The sequence below is a fragment of the Coregonus clupeaformis genome, chromosome 24 (genome assembly GCF_020615455.1).
Source record: "Coregonus clupeaformis isolate EN_2021a chromosome 24, ASM2061545v1, whole genome shotgun sequence".
Classification (NCBI taxonomy): domain Eukaryota; kingdom Metazoa; phylum Chordata; class Actinopteri; order Salmoniformes; family Salmonidae; genus Coregonus; species Coregonus clupeaformis.
This window is the reverse complement of record NC_059215.1, coordinates 8796533-8819032: the sequence shown is the minus strand read 5'-3', so window position 1 is coordinate 8819032 and position 22500 is coordinate 8796533. Positions and strand designations below refer to the sequence as shown.

Below are 22500 nucleotides of genomic sequence, written 5' to 3'. Positions count from 1 at the left end.
TGAGACAAAAATATAGCTTTTTGGTCTAAACTCCACTCGCCGTGTTTGGAGGAAGAAGAAGGATGAGTACAACCCCAAGAACACCATCCCAACCATGAAGCATGTAGGTGGAAACATCATTTTTTGGGGATGCTTTTCTGCAAAAGGGACAGGACGACTGCACCGTATTGAGGGGAGGATGGATGGGGCCATGTATCGCGAGATCTTGGCCAACAACCTCCTTCCCTCAGTAAGAGCATTGAAGATGACCCGAAACACACAGCCAGGGCAACTAAGGAGTGGCTCCGTAATAAGCATCTCAAGGTCCTGGAGTGGCCTAGCCAGTCTCCAGACCTGAACCCAATAGAAAATCTTTGGAGGGACCTGAAAGTCCGTATTGCCCAGCGACAGCCCCGAAACCTGAAGGATCTGGAGAAGGTCTGTATGGAGGAGTGGGCCAAAATCTCTGCTGCAGTGTGTGCAAACCTGGTCAAGACCTACAGGAAACGTATGATCTCTGTAATTTCAAACAAAGGTTTCTGTACCAAATATTAAGTTCTGCTTTTCTGATGTATCAAATACTTATGTCATGCAATAAAATGCAAATTAATTACTTAAAAATCATACAAAATCATACGGCAGTGTATCAAATACTTGTTCTCCCCACTGTATATGCCAATTATATGATGGTCCGACCGCATTCTGTCCCCTATCAACACTTTTTAAACTTTTGGTGCCAACGAGAATGAGATAAGAAAGAAGTCAAGACGTTGCAGTTCTTGACACAAACCGGTGCGCCTGGCACCTACTACCATACCTCGTTCAAAGGCACTTAAATATTTTGTCTTGTCCATTCACCCACTTAATGGCACACACACACACACAATCCATGTCTCAATTGTCTAAAGGCTTAAACATCCTTCTTCAACCTGTCTCCTCCCCTTCATCTACAAGGATATAAGTGGATTTACCAGTGACATCAATAAGGGAACATAGTTTTCACCTGGATTCACCTGGTCAGTCTGTCATGGAAAGAGCAGGTGTACTTAATGTTTGGTATACTCAGCGTACAAACCCCATATGGATAATGTGCAGGTTTAAGAACAAAATTGGTTGGCAGTCTATAATCGTCCTACCCTCTTTGTGTTTTGTCTGAATAACTGTCCACTGCAGAGCAGAAGCCCTGGTCTGCAGTGGACAGTCACAGCCATACAGGAAGCTTTGTGCTCGAGTTCAGAGAAAAAAAATCTTGCCTCAATGGGGCTTTTGTTGTTTGAGTTGGAGACACAGCAAGCACCAGAAACCCTGATCACTGACTTACAAATACCTGGCTCCCCTGTGCCTCAAATACCTCAGCTTTGCTCTGGATACAATTTCAACAAATACTGCCTCTGTCCTCCTCAGTTCCCCATTTTCTTCCCTGAGCTAGACTACAGCATCCAGGCTTTTTATGTTTTGTACTTTTTCCTCAGCAGAGATGGCCAGCTTGATTGACCTGAAACAAGTGAACAGGGGAAGTGTCTGACTGGTAGAGACCAATAAAACATGGGGAGAAGGGGAGAGTTAACAGTGATTATGAGTTAAAGGCCCAATGTTTTATATATATTTCCACACTATGAAATTGTGAAAATTATGATAATACCATTTTAGTGTAAGAACATTTTGAAAATAGACCCTGAAATTTCAGCCTGTTCTGGTGGCCTTCCTGGTGAAATCAGCAGGTGGTAATATATATATATATTTTTGGGGGTAGATCAGCTTTAATATTGCAGATAGATTGTAACTTCCATCAATGTAATTGTCTGCATCAATTCCAATCCCCCACACACACATACATACATACATACAGTGGGGAAAAAAAGTATTTAGTCAGCCACCAATTGTGCAAGTTCTACCACTTAAAAAGATGAGAGACGCCTGTAATTTTCATCATAGGTACACGTCAATTATGACAGACAAAATGAGAAAAGAAATCCAGAAAATCACATTGTAGGATTTTTTATGTATTTATTTGCAGATTATGGTGGAAAATAAGTATTTGGTCAATAACAAAAAGTTTCTCAATACTTTGTTATATACCCTTTGTTGGCAATGACACAGGTCAAACGTTTTCTGTAAGTCTTCACAAGGTTTTCACACACTGTTGCTGGTATTTTGGCCCATTCTTCCATGCAGATCTCCTCTAGAGCAGTGATGTTTTGGGGCTGTCGCTGGGCAACACGGACTTTCAACTCCCTCCAAAGATTTTCTATGGGGTTGAGATCTGGAGACTGGCTAGGCCACTCCAGGACCTTGAAATGCTTCTTACGAAGCCACTCCTTCGTTGCCCGGGCGGTGTGTTTGGGATCATTGTCATGCTGAAAGACCCAGCCACGTTTCATCTTCAATGCCCTTGCTAATGGAAGGAGGTTTTCACTCAAAATCTCACGATACATGGCCCCATTCATTCTTTCCTTTACACGGATCAGTCGTCCTGGTCCCTTTGCAGAAAAAACAGCCCCAAAGCATGATGTTTCCACCCCCATGCTTCACAGTAGGTATGGTGTTCTTTGGATGCAACTCAGCATTCTTTGTCCTCCAAACACGACCGAGTTGAGTTTTTACCAAAAAGTTATATTTTGGTTTCATCTGACCATATGACATTCTCCCAATCCTCTTCTGGATCATCCAAATGCACTCTAGCAAACTTCAGACGGGCCTGGACATGTACTGGCTTAAGCAGGGGGACACGTCTGGCACTGCAGGATTTGAGTCCCTGGCGGCGTAGTGTGTTACTGATGGTAGGCTTTGTTACTTTGGTCCCAGCTCTCTGCAGGTCATTCACTAGGTCCCCCTGTGTGGTTCTGGGATTTTTGCTCACCGTTCTTGTGATCATTTTGACCCCACGGGGTGAGATCTTGCGTGGAGCCCCAGATCGAGGGAGATTATCAGTGGTCTTGTATGTCTTCCATTTCCTAATAATTGCTCCCACAGTTGATTTCTTCAAACCAAGCTGCTTACCTATTGCAGATTCAGTCTTCCCAGCCTGGTGCAGGTCTACAATTTTGTTTCTGGTGTCCTTTGACAGCTCTTTGGTCTTGGCCATAGTGGAGTTTGGAGTGTGACTGTTTGAGGTTGTGGACAGGTGTCTTTTATACTGATAAGTTCAAACAGGTGCCATTAATACAGGTAACGAGTGGAGGACAGAGGAGCCTCTTAAAGAAGAAGTTACAGGTCTGTGAGAGCCAGAAATCTTGCTTGTTTGTAGGTGACCAAATACTTATTTTCCACAATAATTTGCAAATAAATTCATTAAAAATGCTACAATTTTCTTTCTAAGTGGGAGAACTTGCACAATTGGTGGCTGACTAAATACTTTTTTCCCCCACTGTACACACACACATATACAGTGGGGAGAACAAGTATTTGATACACTGCTGATTTTGCAGGTTTTCCTACTCACAAAGCATGTAGAGGTCTGTAATGTTTATCATAGGTACACTTCAACTGGGAGAGACGGAATCTAAAACAAAAATCCAGAAAATCCCATTGTATGATTTTTAAGTAATTAATTTGCATTTTATTGCATGACATAAGTATTTGATACATCAGAAAAGCAGAACTTAATATTTGGTACAGAAACCTTTGTTTGCAATTACAGAGATCATACGTTTCCTGTAGGTCTTGACCAGGTTTGCACACACTGCAGCAGGGATTTTTGACCACTCCTCCATACAGACCTTCTCCAGATCCTTCAGGTTTCGGGGCTGTCGCTGGGCAATAGGGACTTTCAGCACTCTCCAAAGATTTTCTATTGGGTTCAGGTCTGGAGACTGGCTAGGCCACTCCAGGACCTTGAGATGCTTCTTACGGAGCCACTCCATAGTTGCCCTGGCTGTGTGTTTCGGGTCGTTGTCATGCTGGAAGACCCAGCCACGACCCATCTTCAATGCTCTTACTGAGGGAAGGAGGTTGTTGGCCAAGATCTCGCGATACATGGCCCCATCCATCCTCCCCTCAATAAGGTGCAGTCGTCCTGTCCCTTTTGCAGAAAAGCATCCCCAAAGAATGATGTTTCCACCTACATGCTTCATGGTTGGGATGGTGTTCTTGGGGTTGTACTCATCCTCTAAACACGGCGAGTGGAGACGGGCCTGGACATGCGCTGGCTTGAGCAGGGGGACCTTGCATGCACTGCAGGATTTTAATCCATGACGGCGTAGTGTGTTACTAATGGTTCTTTGAGACTATGGTCCCAGCTCTCTTCAGGTCATTGACCAGGTCCTGCCGTGTAGTTCTGGGCTGATCCCTCACCTTCCTCATGATCATTGATGCCCCACAAGGTGAGATCTTGCATGGAGCCCCAGACCGAGGGTGATTGACCGTCATCTTGAACTTCTTCCATTTTCTAATAATTGCGCCAACAGTTGTTGCCTTCTCACCAAGCTGCTTGCCTATTGTCCTGTAGCACATCCCAGCCTTGTGCAGGTCTACAATTGTATCCCTGATGTCCTTACACAGCTCTCTGGTCTTGGCCATTGTGGAGAGGTTGGAGTCTGTTTGATTGAGTGTGTGGACAGGTGTCTTTTATACAGGTAACGAGTTCAAACAGGTGCAGTTAATACAGGTAATGAGTGGAGAACAGGAGGGCTTCTTAAAGAAAAACTAACAGGTCTGTGAGAGCCGGAAATCGTACTGGTTGGTAGTTGATCAAATACTTATGTCATGCAATAAAATGCAAATTAATTACCTAAAAATCATACAATGTGATTTTCTGGATTTTTGTTTTAGATTCCGTCTCTCACAGTTGAAGTGTACCTATGATAAAAATGACAGACCTCTACATGCTTTGTAAGTAGGAAAACCTGCAAAATCGGCAGTGTATCAAATACTTGTTCTCCCCACTGTATATACATACATACATACACACACACATATATACACAAATACATATATATACACATACATACATATAAACACATTTTGGCCCATTCCTCGTGACAGAGCTGGTGTAACTGAGTCAGGTTTGTAGGCTTCCTTGCTCGCACATGCTTCTTCAGTTCTGCCCACAAATGTTCTATTGGATTGAGTTCAGGGCTCTGTGATGGCCACTCCAATACCTTGACTTTGTTGTCCTTAAGCCATTTTGCCACAACTTTGGAAGTATGCTTGGGGTCATTGTCCATTTGGAAGACCCATTTGCGACCAAGCTTTAACTTCCAGACTGATGTCTTGAGATGTTCCTTCAATATATCCACATAATTTTCCTTCCCCATGATGCCATCTATTTTTTGAAGTGCACCAGTCCCTCCTGCAGCAAAGCACCCCCACAGCATGTTGCTGCCACCCCTGTGCTTCACGGTTGGGGTGGTGCTCTTCGGCTTGCAAGCCATCCCATTTTTCCTCCAAACATCACGATGGTCATTATGGCCAAACAGTTCTATTTTTGTTTAATCAGACCAGAGGACATTTGTCCAAAAAGTACGATCTTTGTCCCCATGTGCAGTTGCAAACCGTAGTCTGGCTTTTTTATGGGGGTTTTGTAGCAGTGGCTTTTTCCTAGCTGAGCGGCCTTTCAGGTTATGTCGATATTTGACTGCGTGGTCCCATGGTGTTTATACTTGCATACTATTGTTTGTACAGATGAACGTGGTACCTTCAGGCGTTTGGAAATTGCTCCCAAGGATGAACCAGACTTGTGGAGGTCTACAATTCTTTTTCTGAGGTCTTGGCTGATTTCTTTTGATTTTCCCATGATATCAATCAAAGAGGCCCTGAGTTTGAAGGTAGGCCTTGAAATACTTCCACAGGTACACCTCCAATGGATTCTAATGATGTCAATTAGCCTATCAGAAGCTTCTAAAGCCATGACATCATTTTCTGGAATTTTCCAAGCTGTTTAAAGGCACAGTCAACTTAGTGTATGTAAACTTCTGACCCACTGGAATTGTGATACAGTGAATTATAAGTGAAATAATCTGTCTGTAAACAATTGTTGGAAAAATTACTTGTGTCATGCACAAAGTAGATGTCCTAACAGACTTGCCAAAACTATAGTTTGTTAACAAGAAATTTGTGGAGCGGTTGGAAAACAAGTTTTAATGACTCCAACCTAAGTGTATGTAAACTTCCGACTTCAACTGTACATACATATACATATCCTTTAAAAATATATATATTTCCCTTTATTACTTTCCAACCCCACCACCCCTTCCCTAATTGGAGTAAACTAGTGAACAACAACGCTTAGGCCTCTACTTCCAGCTTACACATACTATATACATTTTATGGACCCAGTCAATTTTACAATAATTATATTTTGCTTGTTTTTACTCCTGAACTTCTTCCTCTACACTCAACCTCTCCAATCATTTTCATGATGTCCATCCGGTTTGAACATTAGTTATCTTGCTGTTATTAGTTGTTGTTAGTTGTTATTAGTCCCATCCTTCAGCTCCATTCCACACCTCCCATCTATCTCTTAACACCATCCCTATTGGATTTCTATTTGCCATATATTTTTCAACTGTACTGTGATGTTTCACAAAAGTTCTGAACCCTTCTTTTCTCATTGTTTCAACAGATTGTAAATTGAAAATATATTTTTTTGCTAAAACTATTATTATATTATTGATCAATTGACAATGACTTTTCAGATCACCCAGTAGTGCTATCTGCAGGCTTAGCTCCAGGTAAATATTGCAATCCTTCAGCCATTCCTGGACCTGTGACCAAAAACAAGCCACAAATGGACAGTACCAAAACAAACGATCTAATGATTCTGTCTCTTCGCAGGAAAATCTGCAGAGCTGGGAAGATTGTATCCCCCATATAAATAACATTATATTGGTATCAAGAATGTTGTATAATAATTTAAATTGAAAAATTATAAGTTTTGAATCCGGCTTCATTTTGTGTATCAGTTCATAAACACTATGCCATGGAATCGGTACGTCAAAAATTTCTTCCCAACTATTTTGCAATCTATATGGGACGGCTGTCAATCCTTTGGTCCTTAAATGAAACTGGTATTCTTTTTTATTTATCGCAATGTTCTTTAACCAATTATGTTCTTTAATGCAGGGCCGACAGACAAGTTCCTTACTTTTTCCCCCTTCCACTTTCCTCTTCCATTTTTGCGGTAATGCTGCAATTATTTGGTTGTAATTTTGGGTAGAGCAGACATTTCCATATGTTTTTGTTAGCTGCATGTGCGACATAACTCCAACAGTCCTACCTATGATATCATTTACGAAGATCACACCTTTTTTAAACATTTTTTCAATTAGTATATTTGAGTTTAACCACAATATTTGTTGCATTATTTGTTCTGTCGTTTCTGGAGGATTAAATTGAAATTGCAACCAACTTTCTATGGCTTGTTTTAGAAATAGTGATATTTGGGAGGCGGTAGGCGGTAAATTAGTTAATAGGCCAATAAGAAAGAGAGTTCCAAACCTCTCTATCAAAAACAGCTAGTTTTCAGTTTTCCCCTCCCCACTCAGACCACTCCCAGAGAGTCCTAGCAAAAATCTTGCTTGAGAAATTGCTCTTTGCTAAGAAGCAATAAAAAAAACAATCACAGTATGGTACTTAATTGTTACCCAGAAATGATTTGATATTAAGATAAAAACGGCTGCATTGGACCTTTAACAGTGATTTATGTATGTATTTCAGTCAGAAGAGCTGCACAGAAGACATTGCACTAATGGTAGGTACAGTTGGACCCTGTGTTAAATAACGTGTTTGGATGTCTATCTCTATAGTTTTGGGTATGCTGTATAGGGAATTGGTATGCAACTGAAGAAAAATTATTTATATTGCATTGTTTTTTATACTTTTTTTTTTCTTGCTGTGTGAGGGTTGTGTGTTTTGGACTTATCCTGGAAATACTGTTTGGCTACCAGTTTTGATTGAACAAGCAAGGCCAAAAGTCTCTAAAAATAGCATATCTTAAATGCAACTAAAGCTTATCGTCCAGTTCCCAATCCCAAATATTGCCTCTGTTTGCACAAAGATTTAGTTAATTACCCAAATCTGCTTAGTTCTCTGTGTCTCAGTCATGAATGAATCAATGCTGAGGTCATTCTTCAATCCTTTGTCTGTGGTTCCAAAAGCCAGGAAGAGGCCTGCCACTGAATAGAAATGACTGTTTATGTAATCCGTCTTGTATTCACAGCTTCCCTTTAAAACTACAAACGCCCTTTTGATTAACGTTTTCCCTTTTCCCTTTAGACATTGATTGAAAGATTTTTTTTTTAAATCAAAGAGTATTTCTGTAATTGCCTTGGGAATGAAATGGCTTGCAGATAGATAGATATTTCAGACTGATGCGTTGAATAGGGATCGCTGTACGTATAGCCTAATATTGAGTTTCCTCCGTCAAAAACACAGTTCTCGTTCGTTCACCGAGGGATCAGTTGGAAAAATAAAATATATAATGAGATACTATAATTTATTTCCTCCGAGGCCCCAGTTGAATACTACCAGTTCAGTTCCTTTGGTCAATTATTCATAGGGATCTGAGTTTTAAATCCTGACCAGTGCCTCCCTGCAACCTGCCCTTGTTATTATTACTATTTTTCAGCTTTTGATATTAAAATAATGTGTCTCAACATATTGCTGCATAACATTTGGGAGGCTAATAAACAAAAGAAGCACATTGGGACTATTCAGAAGTTTGTTGTTTTCCTTGATCATTTAGCCACGCCTTTGTTCTATGGCTTTCTATTCCTATGTGATTTCTCTCTGGTATGTCATGTAGGGTTTAAAGCCATTGGGTACAGAGTGGAAATGCATCCAGGGTACCGACTGTATCCTAAATATAAACCATGAGGAAGGAATATCACTTTGCCTCTATCACTTGCAGATAGTCATGGCCCCTTTAATTATTGTACATCTATTATTTATTGATTCATAACCATAGATTTCACAAAATCTGGTCTCCAAATCAACAATATGATATTCATATAAATTAATAAAAAATAGCCTAATAATATTTTTTGTCAGAAAATGAATCAAATCAGCTGTCCATCATTTAGTGATAGCCTAAAGCAGAAACACCTTCTATCCTTTGTGTTGGAGATAGGATGTAGTCTCCTGTCACATCCTTATCCTCTCTCCAGCTGCTCAGTCCCCTATCGACATCTGCCTAGATGCCTAGAGCACTGTTTAAAAACCTGTCATTCCTCCCTGACTGGAGAAAATGTAATGAGGTTGGTTCTCTATCACTGTCTATCTCCATACGCCAGTAAATCTGCCTCAGTCACCTTGTTTGGCAGTAGTTTGGCATGTGTATCATTTTTAAACAGCTGTTTACTCACATCATCCACCTAGTTAAGGAGTAAATAAAACCTGTCTCTGAGAAAACTGGCAGGAAGATGGGAATGGCTGCTGTAGCCACTGGGTGTAATAATGTAAGTCACTTGTAGCAAAACGAGGACCCAAGCCCTCCTCTGTGATTTCATGGGAAACAAACCCAACCCAGACACATACCCAACCCTACATACAGGTAGGCAAACTGGTTACAGGATATTTGTTACTCAAGTCCTTGAGGGTATAGCTTAGGCCTACCTTTCAAGCCGGTAAACTAATAAGCATCCTCTCTTTTCTTCTGCAAGCATGAATGGATGCTCAAGCTTCCACATTCTCTCCACGTCTTGCAGTCTTTATGCCAGCCTAAAAGACAGAAGACAGGAAAAATCGATAACTATGGAGGGACCGGAGGATATGGAAAACGACTGGGCCAGAGGTAGGTTACCTATTTATATAGGACAAACCTGGTAAAGTAGAACAATCTACCTGGTGCTTCCCCAAATGATGCCCCAGCCAGCCTCACATGTAAATGTAGAAACGTCTTTAGTCAAAGGGACATTTGTAAAAGAAAGCGTGATGTGAAAAAGCATCCAATCAAGATGCAGCACAATAGTCATTTGGCGCCAATTCGAAAAACAGCGCACAACCAGACCGTGCCCGCAGTACCAGCCAAACAAAGGTAAATACTTTAAGGCTATAAGTGCTAAATAATGCATAAAAACGGTATCAACAACTAATGTCAGTTAATACTATTAAAGTGAAATGCCACTGACGTAGCTAAGGAATCATGACTAGTCTGATTCAATTAGCATAGTTAGCTAACTTAGTGTATGTAGCTAATCATACTGCCTGCTCCAACAGTTGCAGCTGCTTGCTTGACTGTGTTTGCTGTCAAATCAAGTGACTCGTGCCCACTGCCCTCTTCCAGCAAGCACCTGTTCCTTGAGCTGAGTGTGTAGTTGGCTTACCGGCAGGGTAGACGCCGTAGCTAACTAGCAACTATTGCTGGTTCATTGGCATTGGACCGTCTCTCTACTTGAGTAGCTAGCTTGCTAAACAAGTTGGCATATTGCTTGCTTTGGTGTATCGGTCGGCCCCTGGACATGCCCGTGTTTGTAGAAGACCCCGCTCAGTTTTCCAAGCGGAGACTGAAGTCGGAGTTAATAGCCCACAACGTCAAGCTGCCTGCGGTGGACAGCAAGAAGCAAGTTTATGTGGAACTATATTTGAAACACATCGGTCAGAAAAGTGCTGCAGATTTCTCTAGTGATGAGGAGGTTGACCAGGAACAAGATGTTGTGGAAGTACAGGACAGTCAGGACTGTGTGAGTAGAGCTCTCATGTCAATCGGATGGCTAGCTAATTATTTTGTATCAAGTAGCTCGAGTGAAACGCTTTATAAAGTACATTGGATCAAACCAACAGATTTGTGTTCTTCTGATCTAGATCAATTGAGCTTTCTATACCCAGTCCTCATAATCTATTTGGGAATAGGTATCGATCCCATATAAACTCTGATCGTAAGTAATTTATGCGGTTTTAACCAATCAGCATCCAGGATTAGACCCACCCGTTGTATAATATTGTGTGCCCCTCCCCTAATCAGTCATTTTCTCACCAGGGAACGTTCAAATGGTTTTAGCTTAGCAGAGCTAGGCAACTATATACTAATACTATACTTTACTTTATACTATACTAACATTTTCCATGCAGTGTTTACAATATGGTTTCATGGTCTATGGGGTCAGATCTTCTGGTAAACTAAGTTAAACATGTTCTTGATACTGTCCCAGGGTGACTGCCTAAAGTAAAGGGAGCACACTGGATGGCATGCAGCTGTTGTAACCCCATATCAACTGATACCCTGAACTCTGCAAGGTCAGCTATATAGTTGGCCTGGCTGGTAGGACTGCAGGGGAGGGTAGAGGAAAGCAGGGAGGGGCCCATGGAGGGAGGGAGGGGGAGGGAGGGGGGGGTCTTCCTGAACTGGGTCACCAATGTCATGCTGTCATTCAGTGTGGTTTCACACTTAGCTTTACGTTTTACTGCACTAACCAGCAGTTGTAGTTATATATTTAAATGTGAGAACGTATTGTAGGGAATGATTGCCAACAAGCACATTAGTTGTTGTTGATCACTTCTTTTTGCACCTGTTTATATCTGTGCTCTGCTCTGAGGAGGGGGTTGTGGGTTGTCACTAGTTACCACAGCGACAAAGTCAAATTGTCTATCTAAAGATTCAACAAGATTTAGCGTTTTGGTCTTAATTTAAGGTTAGCACTATGGTTAAGATTAGGGTTAGGTTTAAAAACAGATTTTAAGAAGAGAAATTGTAGAAATAGGCACCATCGAGAGCATCCTGTCTGGTTGCATCACCGCCTGGTATGGCAACTGCTCGGCATCTGACCATAAGGGCTACAGAGGCTACAGTAGTGGTGCTCGGGTCAGCTGTTTGTTTACCCGCACCTGCCCGCAATTTCTAATAACCCATCCACAACTGCCTGACTATATGTGATGAAGTGAAAATCTGAGGCCTGAACTCAACCTTAACCCACAAATATAGAAAATGTGCTATAGGCTACAGTCAGACTGCAGAACGATTTTTTGACAGGGGGTGCAGGATTTAGTTTTGCCTGATTTAGATAGGTTTTTGCTTATAATTTCCGACATTTTGTTAGGCTATTTGTTAGTCAACTTGTCTATAATTAGATACAGTGAGGAGAACAAGTATTTGATACACTGCCGATTTTGCAGGTTTTCCTACTTACAAAGCATGTAGAGGTCTGTAATTTTTATCATAGGTACACTTCAACTGTGAGAGACGGAATCTAAAACAAAAATCCAGAAAATCACATTGTATGATTTTTAAGTAATTAATTTGCATTTTATTGCATGACATAAGTATTTGATCACCTACCAACCAGTAAGAATTCCGGCTCTCACAGATCTGTTAGTTTTTCTTTAAGAAGCCCTCCTGTTCTCCACTCATTACCTGTATTAACTGCACCTGTTTGAACTCGTTACCTGTATGAAAGACACCTGTCCACACACTCAATCAAACATACTCCAACCTCTCCACAATGGCCAAAACCAGAGAGCTGTGTAAGGACATCGGGGATAATATTGTAGACCTGCACAAGGCTGGGATGGGCTACAGGACAATAGGCAAGTACAACCCCAAGAACACCATCCCAACCGTGAAGCATGGAGGTGGAAACATCATTCTTTGGGGATGCTTTTCTGCAAAGGGGACAGGACGACTGCACCGTATTGAGGGGAGGATGGATGGGGCCATGTATTGCGAGATCTTGGCCAACAACCTCCTTCCCTCAGTAAGAGCATTGAAGATGGGTCGTGGCTGGGTCTTCCAGCATGACAACGACCCGAAACACACAGCCAGGGCAACTAAGGAGTGGCTCCGTAAGAAGCATCTCTAGGTCCTGGAGTGGCCTAGCCAGTCTCCAGACCTGAACCCAATAGAAAATCTTTGGAGGGAGCTGAAAGTCCGTATTGCCCAGCGACAGCCTCGAAACCTGAAGGATCTGGAGAAGGTCTGTATGGAGGAGTGTGCCAAAATCCCTGCTGCAGTGTGTGCAAACCTGGTCAAGACCTGCAGGATACGTATGATCTCTGTAATTGCAAACACAGGTTTCTGTACCAAATATTAAGTTCTGCTTTTCTGATGTATCAAATACTTATGTCATGCAATAAAATGCAAATTAATTACTTAAAAATCATACAATGTGATTTTCTGGATTTTTGTTTTAGATTCCGTCTCTCACAGTTGAAGTGTACCTATGATAGAAATTACAGACCTCTACATGCTTTGTAAGTAGGAAAACCTGCAAAATCGGCAGTGTATCAAATACTTGTTCTCCCCACTGTACATGTAGCTTCTCTTTTGTCATTATATGTTGCCCTACACGACTAAATAAACCCTTGCTCAACAGAATAATGTAATAGATCGATAGAATGAATGCTTCAATCTAGTTGACACCGGTAAAGTGTTCTGTCATCTTTCGCGGAGCAAAGACGTTTATGGACTGGGGAGAAAATACAATAAAGCATGCATATTTTATGTGGTTGAAATACTACCAGCTTTTATTATGCTTTTACGCTGAAGACAGCACCTCTACAGATCGTATCTAACTGAGCATTGCATTCTCTCAAGATGCAGAAAGAAATAACTCATATTTCTCCACTCCTGTTCCCAAGTCCAAATATGACCTACATTTGGTGTATCATTTTACTGCAAGAAATGCTTAATTCTGCAGGAGTTATTATTAAGACTATGGCCCTATTCGCACGGGACTAGTATTACTAGAGAACGTTGATTATGTATTTATTACCCCAGAATGTATGTTATTCCTGAGGACGATTCGGACGGGATACGTTTTTTCCAAACTGCCCCCTGTAATGATTCTTTATACATTGACAGTTCTGACGAAATCCTGGAGTTTTTTTTTCTAGGTGTGAAGATATTTCAACAAGTCCAGGCGATAACAGGATACTCTTGATAACTCGAGCTTGGTTCCCAAGTTTCTAAACCATATCAAACCATATTTGGTATAGTGTCGCCATAATATTTTAATTGAGAAGTGTGATCATAATCATTAGGCTATTTTACCGATCCGCAGTAGAAGACTTCCTAAATGCCCCCCAGCCTTCAAATGTGAGTTTAACAGCGAACTTGCACTTGATATGCGTTTTTAGGCTATGGATGAGAAAGTGAACTTGTTTCAAAAGTGTAGCTCAGTTGTATGCTGCTTTGCGATCTATTAACAGCAAGGGTTGCATTAAATAGGCGCAATATTGTTTAATGATTCATTTGACAATGTTCAATTCATTCGCACAAAACGTATAAACAAAAGTTGATACATGTAGGCCATTCATATATATGCTATGCGCAGCTCTTCGTTCAGTTTATCCAATCAGTTCTTGTTTCTTGTTTTCTTGCTCAAACCGCGTGCAACACCTGTAAAACTCAGACATTTTCTCTCAAAACACAGGGATGTCGATTCGCACGGGACTAGCATTATCAGAAGACTTTGGAGTTTGCCAAAAAACTATAGGTTATTATGGTTAGTCGTCCAGATTTCAGTTTTAATTTAACCCATCTAAACAGTAGGCTACAGTTCCCTTGACATGTCTTAGGCCTGTCTTGTGACTGTCGAATTTGTAAAGCACCTCACACTCATCCCACATAACACTAATTTACCGCTTCACCAAATCTTTTCCAAACATTACTTTTCTGGCCCTCCCTTTCCAACTCTCATTTCGCAGCATTTGTCTTATCCTTTTTGCCTCGGATTGATGTTAACTTTTTCTGCCGTTCCCAAAAGCATCATTTGGGTATTGGCTGTGTAGGCAATTTGGCGCGCATACATTTAAGCCCTAAAGTTTAGGTTTATGCACTAATACCAGATAGCCTAAAATAATGGGGGGAAAAACTCAATATAGACTATATAAATTGCACAATAATTATACATTTATGGATTTTTCAAGGTATTGTTTCTCTTTATTCCACCTGCCCTCGCCTCCCACCTGCCCTACAGCCACACAACATTTAATGACCCTAAACCCAACCCTGCGGATATAACCGCTGGGACTGCGGGTTATGAGTCAACCCACGCATCACTAGCATACGGGATACGCCATAGGTCTGCTGAACAACTAATCAAATGGATACCCGGACTATTTGCATTGACCCTCCCCTTTTTTACGCTGCTGCTACTCGCGGTTTATTAACTATGCATAGTCACTTTACCCCTACCTACATGTACATATTAGCTCAATTACCTAGACTAACCTGTACCCCTGAACATTGACTCGGTACCTGTACCCCCTGTATTTAGCCTCATTATTGTTATTTTATTGTGTTACTTTTTTAAACTTGAGTTTATTTAGTAAATATTTTCTTAACTCTTATTTTCTTAACTGCATTGTTTGTTAAGGGCTTGTAAGTAAGCATTTCAGGTAAGGTCTACACCTGATGTATTCAGCACACGTGACAAATAAAATTTGATTTGATTTGGTTTAGCCATAATGATGACTTTGTGGCTGTGGTAACTAGCGACGACCGGGGTTGTGTTCTCATGATGTCTTCTCAGCTGCTTTCTCTGGTCGAACACATGCTTGATGCTTTCAAAGGCTGCTGCTGGACCTGATTGTCATCTTTGCAACTTGCAATACTGTCAGCTAGTCTGTCAATGAATATATATGAACATGGATAAGGGCTAGAACCAAGCATTATGGATAAATTCAATTGTAGACAAAACAGGGTGACTTCTGTAGAAGCTGTATAGGGGGTGGAATTTGAACCGCTGTAAAACCAGCACTTTGTACAACTTGCCGTTATATTGATGTTCTGCTGTAACAGCTAGCTTATCATCTTGATGTTTGGATCAGCATTCAATTGTCATTATAGTAGACATGATACATGTATATTTATATCATTATGATCAACATGACTAGTTTAAGAGACGGTTCTCAGTTATGGTAAAAGTTGTGTAATGTGTTTTCATCATACCTGGTCATTTCCTTTTCCTGTCCCCACAGGAAGAGGAGGAGAAGAAGAAAGATCCAGAGATGTTAGACCCCTGTGGACTGACGGATGACGAGCTCAAGACCACACTGCTCAAATATGGAATGGAAGCTGGACCCATTGTAGGTGAGATAATTCCCAGACTACACTGTTTTACACTGTCTATTTATCTATCTACAGTGAGGGAAAAAAGTATTTGATCCCCTGCTGATTTTGTACGTTTGCCCACTGACAAAGAAATGATCAGTCTATAATTTTAATGGTAGGTTTATTTGAACAGTGAGAGACAAAATAACAACAAACAAATCCAAAGAAACGCATGTCAAAAATGTTATGAATTGATTTGCATTTTAATGAGGGAAATAAGTATTTGACCCCCTCTCAATCAGAAAGATTTCTGGCTCCCAGGTGTCTTTTATACAGGTAACGAGCTGAGATTAGGAGCACACTCTTAAAGGGAGTGCTCCTAATCTCAGCTTGTTACCTGTATAAAAGACACCTGTCCACAGAAGCAATCAATCAATCAGATTCCAAACTCTCCACCATGGCCAAGACCAAAGAGCTCTCCAAGGATGTCAGGGACAAGATTGTAGACCTACACAAGGCTGGAATGGGCTACAAGACCATCGCCAAGCAGCTTGGTGAGAAGGTGACAACAGTTGGTGCGATTATTCGCAAATGGAAGAAACACAAAAGACCTGTCAATCTCCCTCGGCCTGGGGCTCCATGCAAGATCTCACCTCATGGAGTTGCAATGATCATGAGAACGGTGAGGAATCAGCCCAGAACTACATGGGAGGATCTTTTCAATGATCTCAAGGCAGCTGGGACCATAGTCACCAAGAAAACAATTGGTAACACACTACGCCGTGAAGGACTGAAATCCTGCAGCGCCCGCAAGGTCCCCCTGCTCAAAAAAGCACATATACAGGCCCGTCTGAAGTTTGCCAATGAACATCTGAATGATTCAGAGAAGAACTGGGTGAAAGTGTTGTGGTCAGATGAGACCAAAATGGAGCTCAACTCAACTCGCCGTGTTTGGAGGAGGAGGAATGCTGCCTATGACCCCAAGAACACCATCCCCACTGTCAAACATGGAGGTGGAAACATTATGCTTTGGGGGTGTTTTTCTGCTAAGGGGACAGGACAACTTCACTGCATCAAAGGGACGATGGACGGGGCCATGTACCGTCAAATCTTGAGTGAAAACCTCCTTCCCTCAGCCAGGGCATTGAAAATGGGTCGTGGATGGGTATTCCAGCATGACAATGACCCAAAACACACGGCCAAGGCAACAAAGGAGTGGCTCAAGAAGAAGCAAATTAAGGTCCTGGAGTGGCCTAGCCAGTCTCCAGACCTTAATCCCATAGAAAATCTGTGGAGGGAGCTGAAGGTTCGAGTTGCCAAACGTCAGCCTCGAAACCTTAATGACTTGGAGAAGATCTGCAAAGAGGAGTGGGACAAAATACCTCCTGAGATGTGTGCAAACCTGGTAGCCAACTACAAGATACATCTGACCTCTGTGATCGCCAACAAGGGTTTTGCCACCAAGTACTAAGTCATGTTTTGCAGAGGGGTCAAATACTTATTTCCCTCATTAAAATGCAAATCAATTTCTAACATTTTTGACATGTGTTTTTCTGGATTTATTTGTTGTTATTCTGTCTCTCACTGTTCAAATAAACCTACCATTAAAATTATAGACTGATCATGTCTTTGTCAGAGGGCAAACGTACAAAATAAGCAGGAGATCAAATACTTTTTTCCCTCACTGTATATATTATTATACAATGTATTCTCTTCTGATGTGTGTGTGAGAGATAGCCACCACTAGGTCTATATATGAGAGGAAGCTGCAGAGGCTACTAAAACCTGCCCAGCCCAGGCAGAACGGTGGCACAGGGGATGCAGACCAGTACTCGGACAGTGAAGGGGAGGAGGAGTCGGGTATGATCATTAAGATGCTACTTTCTAATGTCAACTTTGGGATCAGGGTGAATGTTTGTTTTTATATAGTACCAATCAAAAGTTTGGACACACCTACTTATTCCAGGGTTTTTCTTTATTTTTACTATTTTCTACATTGTAGAATAATAGTGAAGACATCAAAACTATGAAATAACACACATGGAATCATGTAGTGACCAAAAAAGTGTTAAACAAATCAAAATATATCTTATATTTGAGATTCTTCAAATAGCCACCCTTTGCCTTGATGACAGCTTTGCACACTCTTGGCATTCTCTCAACCAGCTTCATGAAGTAGTCACCTGGAATGCATTTCAATTAACAGATGTGCATTGTTAAAAGTTAATTTATGGAATTTCTTTCCTTCTTAATGTGTTTGAGCCAATCAGTTGTGTTGTGACATGGTAGGGGTGGTATAGAGAAGATAGTCCTATTTGGTAAAAGACCAAGTCCATATTATTGCAAGAACAGCTCAAATAAGCAAAGAGAAACGACAGTCCATCATTACTTTAAGACATGAATGTCAGTCAATACGGACCATTTAAAGAACTTTGAAAGTTTCTTCAAGGGCAGTCGCAAAAACCATCAAGCGCTATGATGAAACTGGCTCTCATGAGGACCGCCAAAGGAAAGGAAGACCCAGAGTTACCTCTGCTGCAGAGGATGAGTTCATTAGAGTTAACTGCACCTCAGATTGCAGCCCAAATAAATGCTTCACAGAGTTGAAGTAACAGACACATCTCAACATCAACTGTTCAGAGGAGACTGCGTGAATCAGGCCTTCATGGTCGAATTGTTGCAAAGAAACCACTACTAAAGGACACCGTTAAGAAGAAGAGACTTGCTTGGGCCAAGAAACACGAGCAATGAACATTAGACCGGTGGAAATCTGTCCTTTGGTCTGATGAGTCCAAATGTAATATTGTTGGTTCCAACCGCTGTGTCTTTGTGAGACGCAGAGTAGGTGAACGGATTATCTCTGCATGTGTGGTTCCCACCATGAAGCATGGAGGAGGAGGTGTGATGGTGTGGGGGTGCTTTGCTGGTGACACTGTCTGTGATTTATTTAGAATTCAAGGCACACTTAACCAGCATGGCTACCACAGCATTCTGCAGCGATACGCCATCCCATCTGGTTTGCGCTTAGTGGGACTATCATTTGTTTTTCAACAGGATAATGACCCAAAACACACCTCTAGGCTGTGTAAGGGCTATTTGACCAAGAAGGAGAGTGATGGAGTGCTGCATCAGATGACCTGGCCTCCACAATCCCCCGACCTCAACCCAATTTTGATGGTTTGGGATGAGTTAGACCGCAGAGTGAAGGGAAAGCAGCCACCAAGTGCTCATTATATGTGGGAACTCCTTCAAGACTGTTGGAAAAGCATTCCTCATGAAGCTGGTTGAGAGAATGCCAAGAGTGTGCAAAGCTGTCAAGGGAAATGGTGGCTACTTTCAAGAATCTCAAATCTAAAATATATTTTGTTTAACACTTTTTTGGTTAGTACATGATTCCATATGTGTTATTTCATAGTTTTGATGTCTTCACTATTATTCTACAATGTAAAGAAAGAAAAACCCTTGAATGAGTAGGTGTGTCCAAACTTTTGACTGGTGTGTGTGTATATATATATATATATATACACAGTGAGGGGGGAAAAAAGTATTTGATCCCCTGCTGATTTTGTACGTTTGCCCACTGACAAAGACATGATCTGTCTATAATTTTAATGGTAGGTTTATTTGAACAGTGAGAGACAGAATAACAACAAAAAAATCCAGAAAAAAACGCATGTCAAAAATGTTATAAATTGATTTGCATTTTAATGAGGGAAATAAGTATTTGACCCCCTCTCAATCAGAAAGATTTCTGGCTCCCAGGTGTCTTTTTATACAGGTAACGAGCTGAGATTAGGAGCACACTCTTAAAGGGAGTGCTCCTAATCTCATCTTGTTACCTGTATAAAAGACACCTGTCCACAGAAGCAATCAATCAATCAATCATATTCCAAACTCTCCACCATGGCCAAGACCAAAGAGCTCTCCAAGGATGTCAGGGACAAGATTGTAGACCTACACAAGGCTGGAATGGGCTACAAGACCATCGCCAAGCAGCTTGGTGAGAAGGTGACAACAGTTGGTGCGATTATTCGCAAATGGAAGAAACACAAGACCTGTCAATCTCCCTCGGCCTGGGGCTCCATGCAAGATCTCACCTCGTGGAGTTGCAATGATCATGAGAACGGTGAGGAATCAGCCCAGAACTACACGGGAGGATCTTGTCAATGATCTCAAGGCAGCTGAGACCATAGTCACCAAGAAAAAAATTGGTAACACACTACGCCGTGAAGGACTGAAATCCTGCAGCGCCCGCAAGGTCCCCCTGTTCAAGAAAGCACATATACAGGGCCGTCTGAAGTTTGCCAATGAACATCTGAATGATTCAGAGGAGAACTGGGTGAAAGTGTTGTGGTCAGATGAGACCGAAATCGAGCTCTTTGGCATCAACTCAACTCGCCGTGTTTGGAGGAGGAGGAATGCTGCCTATGACCCCAAGAACACCATCCCCACTGTCAAACATGGAGGTGGAAACATTATGCTTTGGGGGTGTTTTTCTGCTAAGGGGACAGGACAACTTCACCGCATCAAAGGGACGATGGACGGGGCCATGTACCGTCAAATCTTGGGTGATAACCTCCTTCCCTCAGCCAGGGCATTGAAAATGGGTCGTGGATGGGTATTCCAGCATGACAATGACCCAAAACACACGGCCAAGGCAACAAAGGAGTGGCTCAAGAAGAAGCACATTAAGGTCCTGGAGTGGCCTAGCCAATTTCCAGACCTTAATCCCATAGAAAATCTGTGGAGGGAGCTGAAGGTTCGAGTTGCCAAACGTCAGCCTCGAAACCTTAATGACTTGGAGAAGATCTGCAAAGAGGAGTGGGACAAAATCCCCTGAGATGTGTGCAAACCTGGTGGCCATCTACAAGAAACATCTGACCTCTGTGATTGCCAACAAGGGTTTTGCCACCAAGTACTAAGTCATGTTTTGCAGAGGGGTCAAATACTTATTTCCCTCATTAAAATGCAAATCAATTTATAACATTTTTGATATGCGTTTTTCTGGATTTTGTTGTTGTTATTCTGTCTCACTGTTCAAATAAACCTACCATTTTAAAATTATAGACTGATCATGTCTTTGTCAGTGGGCAAACGTACAAAATCAGCAGGGGATCAAATACTTTTTTCCCTTACTATATACAGCTGCGAAAAAAATTAAGAGACCACTGCAAAATTATCAGTTTCTCTGGTTTGGGTAAAAATAACATTTTTGTTTTATTCTATAAACTACTGACAACATTTCTCCCAAATTCCAAATAAAGATATTGTAATTTAGAGCATTTATTTGCAGAAAATGACAACTGGTCAAAATAAAAAAAAATATATAGTGTTGTCAGACCTCGAATAATGCAAAGAAAATAAGTTCATGTTAATTTTTAAACAACACAATAGTAATGTTTTATCTTAGGAAGAGTTCAGAAATCAATATTTGGTGGAATAACCCTGATTTTCAATCACAGCTTTCATGCGTCTTGGCATGCTCTCCACCAGTCTTTCACATTGATGTTGGGTGACTTTATGCCACTCCTGGCGCAAAAATTCAAGCAGCTCGGCTTTGTTTGATGGCTTGTGACCATCTATCTTCCTCTTGATCACATTCCAGAAGTTTTCAATGGGGTTCAGGTCTGTAGATTGGGCTGGCCATGACAGGGTCTTGATCTGGTGGTCCTCCATCCACACCTTGATTGAACTGGCTGTGTGGCATGGCGCATTATCCTGCTGGAAAAAACAATCCTCCGAGTTGGGGAACAATGCCAGAGCAAAAGGAAGCAAGTTTTCTTCCAGGACAACCTTGTACGTGGCTTGATTCATGCGTCCTTCACGAAGACAAATCTGCCCGATTCTAGCCTTGCTGAAGCACCCCCAGATCACCCCCAGCTCACATCAACAGCATAATCCCAGAAACCCTAGACCCACTCCAATTTGCATACCGCCCCAACAGATCCACAGATGATGCAATCTCTATCGCACTCCACACTGCCCTTTCCCACCTGGACAAGAGGAACACCTACGTGAGAATGCTATTCATTGACTACAGCTCAGCATTCAACACCATAGTGCCCTCAAAGCTCATCACTAAGCTAAGGATCCTGGGACTAAACACCTCCCTCTGCAACTGGATCCTGGACTTCCTGACGGGCCGCCCCCAGGTGGTAAGGGTAGGTAACAACATATCTGCCACACTGATCCTCAACACGGGGGCCCCTCAGGGTGCGTGCTCAGTCCCCTCCTGTACTCTCTGTTCACCCATGACTGCATGGCCAGGCACGACTCCAACACCATCATTAAGTTTGCCGACGACACAACAGTGGTAGGCCTGATCACCGACAACGATGAGACAGCCTATAGGGGAGGAGGTCAGAGATCTGGCCGTGTGGTGCCAGGACAACAACCTCTCCCTCAACGTGACCAAGACAAAGGAGATGATTGTGGACTACAGGAAAAAAAAGAGGACTGAGCACGCCCCCATTCTCATCGGGGGCTGTAGTGGAACAGGTTGAGAGCTTCAAGTTCCTTGGTGTCCACATCACCAACGAACTATCATGGTCCAAACACACCATGACAGTCGTGAAGAGGGCACGACAAAGCCTATT

At 41.9% G+C, this 22500-nt stretch overlaps 2 protein-coding genes across 12 annotated transcripts in view; one reads left to right on the top strand and one right to left on the bottom strand.

Annotated features, from left to right (window-relative positions):
* mfsd4ab (major facilitator superfamily domain containing 4Ab) overlaps window positions 1–9707 on the bottom strand; it is a 27374-nt gene extending 17667 nt beyond the window's left edge. Inside the window, exon 1 of the mRNA XM_041846560.2 lies at window positions 9532–9707. Within this exon, the coding sequence (XP_041702494.1) occupies window positions 9532–9605 (74 nt within the window). The 5' untranslated portion in view covers window positions 9606–9707. The remainder of the gene's footprint in view (window positions 1–9531) is intronic.
* Window positions 9708–10169: 462 nt separating this feature from the next.
* The window catches only part of LOC121538495 (lamina-associated polypeptide 2, isoforms beta/delta/epsilon/gamma), a 21307-nt gene continuing 8976 nt past the window's right edge, over window positions 10170–22500 (top strand). For 3 of the 11 annotated variants that reach the window (XM_041846569.1, XM_041846570.1, XM_041846568.1), the window contains exons 1-2: window positions 10170–10598; window positions 15832–15943. In XM_041846569.1, coding sequence (XP_041702503.1) covers window positions 10377–10598; window positions 15832–15943 — 334 coding nt within the window. In that variant the 5' untranslated portion in view covers window positions 10170–10376. Of the gene's footprint in view, window positions 10599–15831; window positions 15944–17641; window positions 17765–22500 lie in introns of all 11 variants that reach the window. The other 8 variants (XM_041846565.1, XM_041846561.2, XM_041846572.1 and 5 more) reach the window with 6 other exon arrangements.